At 39.0% G+C, this 5,724-nt stretch overlaps 1 protein-coding gene across 1 annotated transcript; it reads right to left on the minus strand.

The window, feature by feature from the left end:
• Positions 1–1,756: 1,756 nt before the first annotated feature.
• On the minus strand, positions 1,757–5,724 carry tpt1 (tumor protein, translationally-controlled 1). The gene is made up of 6 exons (XM_020641113.3): positions 5,567–5,724; positions 4,975–5,048; positions 4,267–4,451; positions 4,073–4,178; positions 2,582–2,698; positions 1,757–2,048 (listed from the first exon to the last, which is right to left on the minus strand). Exons 1-6 carry the CDS (start codon positions 5,592–5,594, stop codon positions 2,046–2,048), a joined length of 513 nt encoding a protein of 170 aa, XP_020496769.1. The 5' UTR covers positions 5,595–5,724; the 3' UTR covers positions 1,757–2,045.

The raw sequence follows: 5,724 nt of genomic DNA on the forward strand, positions 1-5,724 counted from the left end.
AGTTTCCAACTTCTTATTACTTAATATAACACAATTTAGAAAATGTGTTATATAGAAACTTTGGAAATCATGAACCATGTTTACAATAGTTGAAGAAGCCACATTTGGCTGTGTACAATGCTTTTAAGTGTGGCCTGTATCAGATAATCCACAAATGAAAGAAGCACAAGATCAGAGTCCATGAGAGTTGTGCTGTTTGAAGAAAAAAAAGAAGATCTGAGTCACACATGAGGACAAATATCTGATTCAGGTCACTTTTGTCTGCAGTGTGAACATAGCCGAAGTGTTCTTGGGCAAGGCACTGAACCCTAAATTATTCTCATGGTAGGATTAACATGCAAATGTGATAAATTAACACTGATGGGCACTTCACCTAACATGCTCTGCCAACAGTGTGTGAATGTGACATGTAGTGTAAACGCACTTTGAGTGGTCAGAGGACTAGATCACTGCTAAGTAAGTCCAAGTCCATTTTTATAGTTAATGTGCTGATTTTAGTAATCAATCAATCAATCTTTATTTGTATAGCGTCAACTCACAAGAAAAGTGTCATCTCGAGACACTTTACAAAAAGCAGGTAAACGACCTTACTCATTGTGTTACAAAGATCCATCTTAATGCATCATGAGCGTAGCACTTCAGCAACATTGAGCTAAAGTTACAGTGGTAAGACAAAACCTTCATAGTAATCAAGAGATTGTTGAAGTTACTGAGGGTTTTGGTCTTTTCTTTGGTCACTTTAAAAAAAAAAAATTCTCAAAGCACTAAAAGTCAGAGGACTTAATTGTGGAAATCTTGTTTTGTCACAAAGCTATTTTGAAATGCACATCCATTTAAAACCAATCCCCTCTATGGCTTTGTATGCTCTTGGATGTACTCCACCAAATATTTGTTTAGGTTCCTGTGCGGCTGTGGATCAGTGGTGGAGGTCAGTGGTACGATCCCCAGCTCCTGCAGCCACATGTCCAGTGTGTCCATGGGAAAGACACTTGACCCCAAGTTGCTCCTGCTGCTTCGTCAGTGACGTATGGACGTGATTAGTTAATAATAATGACCACTGCAGCCGCTGCAGACTGTGTGAATGGTTTGGTGTACGGTGTAAAAGCTCTATACACACAGATACATATTGTACCGGTAATCAATATTTGTCCTTCACTGAGTAACACCATCTCAAACTTCACATGGATTGCAGGACTTTACCATTTTCTTTATAGTATCCTTGAGTTCATGTTTTCCTATCGGAGCAATTTGCGTTCATATTTTTAACTGAATGTTTATTTCTTTGTGCATATATTTATCAATTTGATTTATCAAACTGAAAAGTTTAAACTAACTTGAGCAAACTTTGCATGAAATAAAATAAAAAGGCTGTCAGTGTAATTTATGCATTCAAGTGGCTGACTAGTTAGGACAAATTAGTATTCAATGACAGCATTGTGCCCTACATCACCATGGTTACATGTTTCATCAAACTAGCATAGAGAAAATATTCGTATAAAGACTCTGGACCCATCAAGTAATACACCAAAGTAATTTAAAACTCAAAGAGCTCATTGATGTAGCTATAAACAATCCTATGACAAAAAAATGCTTGCTCAACACTTACACAGCAAATCAAAGTGGCTGTGTCAGGTTTATTTTTTAATTTCAGTGTTTCATTTTCAGAGCAACCATCACAACAACAAGAGGTCTGAGGTCAACCTGTGGAGTTTATTGTTCAAGCTGTTTGCAGAAAGAAGAAAAAAGTAAAACCATGTCAGAGCTTAAGTCCTTTTTATTTTCCTTCAAAAACTTGGCTAATTTTGCCAAAAAATCAAACACTGCAGAAGCCACAGAGGGAAAAGTTAAAAACTGCAATTGGTGACCAATCATGTTTGAATTCCCCTACGTTGGTAGTGGTGCTGTGGGCCATAATGTGAATTCTTAAAGAAACTTTACAAGAATGTTTCTGTTCAGGCATGATGCAAAATAGTGCTCCGTCAATCTTTTCTTGGGGCCATTTGGAAAGCAGAAGCCGATTTAAAAGCATATCAAGTTCCCGGTAGTTACTGCAAAAAAAGAAAAGAAGGCACAGGCATACATGTTACTATACAAGATGTGCAAATGTAAAAACAGTAGAGAAGATTTCCTGCTTGTAATACATGTCTTACCCATCTCTTAACAATTTTATGACAGTACTAAATGTTAAGTGCAATATTGCTACGTGTATCATTGGTTTTGTGTTCAAACTTCTTAATCCTTCATACATTTCTAAAGTGGGAGCTACACAGATGACTAAAACCCTCGTCAGATGCTACGTCGTGCAGGGTGATCAAAATATGTCTTTAACCAAACATTTATTTGGTTTAATCTACAATGGCAATTTTAAACAGGTAACAGGAAATCACAATTCACAATGAGTTAGCCAGAATGCATGTGAAAAGAAACTCAAGTGGCAAAATGCAAATCAGCCATCATTTATATTCACACCAGTGTTCCCACTATATAAGCATTCTAATATCGTTTTATATTGTGAAACAGCGACTTTAAAAAAAAGGAAGTCGTTCAGCTTCATGACAGTTGACTTCAGAGAAGTACTTACACATTTCTCTGCCAACAGGCCATCTTTGAAGAAAAGCATGTATGGTGTGATGCCATCCTCACGGTAGTTCAACAGACCCACCATGCCATCTGGGTTCATGTTCTCTCCTGTGAAAAACTGTAGGGAGAGGAAGCCCGAACATCAAAATCTGTGGTTTAAGTCATGGGTGGCAAGTTTACAAGGATTCTGATCAAAAGACAACAGACCATGAATTGGGGATTCCCCACCAGAAGAAAAAAATTGGCCTTTCTAACATTCAAATGGAGCTTTTTGGAGCATTTTGAGATTGGATCATGAGAAGTGGGGACCTCGTTTTGATACTAAACTGGACGGTTGAATAAGCAGCTGACTCTGTTGAACTTTAGCAGCCTTAAGTAACAACATAGAAATAACCTCAAACAAGTCACAGAAGTTAAAGTAAAGAAGCATCAAACTGAACTTTGGAAAAACATCTGTTACAGATTATTATGCAATACATTTCTTGATGCATTAATGTGTGTTACCTAATCCTACTTGAGTAATATAAATTGTTCTTATGCATTTATTTACATATGATATATAGGTGGATACCTTGTGAATTCACAGGGCATATAATAAAGTTATTTTGACAATGACGTATTCATCCTATTTTGCATTATAAATCAGAATCTGAGAAGTAACTAGCAAACAAACTTAAAATGTTCTATTAATTCAGTGGATTAAGAAGCTTTTTTAAAACGTGTACAGAACTTAAGTCTTGTAGCCTACTTTATAACTTCAACCCACTCAAGTCGTAAAACTAGTGATAGCTTTTTAAGCCAATATAACTTGTGTTGTCAAACGGTGCAGTTTAAATGGTGAGTCGTGTTGCGTTGCTCTGTGTGGGTAATATGTTTCATCCATAGACTGTAAATATTATGGTTGTATCAGCTGTTGTCTTAACGTGTGTGTGTGTCAGTCTCCGGTATTTCACTTTGGTCGGGTAAATGAAGTTGTGCACCGAAGCAAAACAAGTCCGGACATGACGGGCAGTGCACGCTGATGTTCACTACCACAATAAAAGCCTCCTATACGCCGAGCGGCCTTCACGTAGCAGATCAACATTCTGACTGTACATTGAAATGCCTCACAAACGCAAACTACACTTACGCTTCAGGATTCAGATAAATGCCTGAAATTAAAGAGAGCAGTTTGCACATGAAGGTCTGTCACTAACTCATTCTGCTCCACTTTTTTTTGTCTGATTGACACCGACTAAAAATATTATATTACAATTGTGAAATTGACAGAAATTCGCCGTAGCGACGGAGAACTTCAATCCCTGTAATTATTAAAGGGCACAAGACTGACTGTAGTTAGAGTAAGTATGTTAAAAGGTTTGTGTTGTCACTATAGAACTAAAGAGCTAGAAGCAAGAAACAGGTTAATAGAAGCTGAGTTAGAGAAACAACTCCACTAAGACAAGTTCTCACAAGGTTATCGTCCGTGTGTGACTCTGCTCCATATAGCTACCTGGAAGTCTTTCAAGGATTCCATAATAGCTTTCACTTCTAATTTGCAGGCCTCCTGGAATCCCTCCACTCTATCAGGGTTGGTCTCTTCCAGCTTCTTCTTAATACTGAACATGCAAACAGATACGCGTTAGTTCCATGTAGCACAGTGGCGTTCCAGCCATGTATTCGGTTACCTGCAGCACTGATACTCACTTCTTGCAGTAGTCCTTCAGGTAAGCCATGTAGGACTTCTTGTTAAAGCCAGTCTCCTTAAGGTTGTGGTTGAGAACAATGTCACAGCCAGAGTTGGACGATGCATCAGCTGTCTCACATATCTCCTCACTAGAGGCGTTAGCTCCAATTAAAGCGTCATCGAATTGTTCCGTCCTGGTGATGGTCTGGAAGTAGGAAGAAGAATATTAGGGCAACACTGGCAAAATAAAACAAACAAAGCATGATAGTACACAAAGTTCACAGACAGCTTCAAATGGGTCTGACACATATCTCAAACGTACTATAAAGTTATTTAAAGGGCCAAAAGCCATTCACTTCACCGCCCCATGATGCACTGGCCTGAGTGACTAATCAGAGGCTGCGTTCCTAACTTCCCACGAAGCAGGGAAACTCACACAGGTGTGGCTGTGATGATCTCATAGAGCTATGTGCATGAAGACAGTGATCCCCCATTTGTCTCAGATCGACACTTGAGTAGCAGAACTATTTATTAGACTCAATCGTTCATATTGATTATATTGCAGCTGAACAACCGAGCCCCAAGCTTCAGCTATGGGGGGAGGGGGAGGATGAAAAGGAACATGGTGAATTAACTTCATCTTTTTCATTTTGGTTTAACTAGGCTCTACCATGATTGAGATAAAAAAAAAAAAAAACATCCTGAGTGTTGCACTGATATTGACTTACCTTTCCTTCAACTTCGTAGAAGAGTCCGTGTTCAGACGTAGAGATTTTGTAGATGTCTGAAAACATCTCATCATCTGAAAAGGGAAACAGCGTCATAAAAGTAAATCACAAGCTGAACTAGTGTTAATAGTTGAGACAGCCTGAATCATAGAGGTTTCCAGAAAAGTCCATCCTATAAATACGACTGCAGCTAAAGGCTACATGATCCAACGAGGCCACGTACACCGTGTCTGTACCACATCTCTAACATTTAAACATTTAAACACTGAGCCACTGTCCCGGAACACTTCCCCCTACTAAATAATCAACTCTAATGTTACACTTGTAACAACCTTAAAGCTAGTTGATGGTCATAATGTTGAGCTTACCGGCCTTAGCAACATCGGCTAACTAACATGGTGGCTTTAACTAAACTGGGGACCATTTTCGCTTTTTGGTTAGCATTTGATTAGCGTTAGCATCCGACTGCCGGATACACGAGTCAGCTAGTTTTTCTAGCCGGACAAAGTCTATTTTATATCATTAACAAAGCCAAAATAACCAACGCCACTGTAAAGATATTATTACTCACACGGAAAAACCGTCTACTTACCGGAGATGATACACTTGTAGATGATCATTTTGCCGTTTTGGTGTTAAATCTCACGGAGACAGAGGGAGTGCTTGCCGCCCTTACAGCACAGGGGAGAAAAAGACCGAGCCAGGCCGCGAGGCACTGTATTTACATCCTGCTTACGTCACCGCGGGCTC

The sequence above is a fragment of the Labrus bergylta genome, chromosome 13 (genome assembly GCF_963930695.1).
Source record: "Labrus bergylta chromosome 13, fLabBer1.1, whole genome shotgun sequence".
Taxonomy (NCBI): Eukaryota; Metazoa; Chordata; class Actinopteri; order Labriformes; family Labridae; genus Labrus; species Labrus bergylta.

Bases quoted from the DNA above. Each gene is read 5' to 3' on its own strand.
- tpt1 (XM_020641113.3), bottom strand. From the start codon at position 5,594: ATGATCATCTACAAGTGTATCATCTCCG. The intron at 4,179-4,266 runs GTGAGTATCAGT...TTGCATGTTCAG, and splicing joins CTGAAGGACTACTGCAAGAA to TATTAAGAAGAAGCTGGAAG. The intron at 2,699-4,072 runs GTAGCTATATGG...CTCTCCCTACAG, and splicing joins AATCCTTGAAAGACTTCCAG to TTTTTCACAGGAGAGAACAT.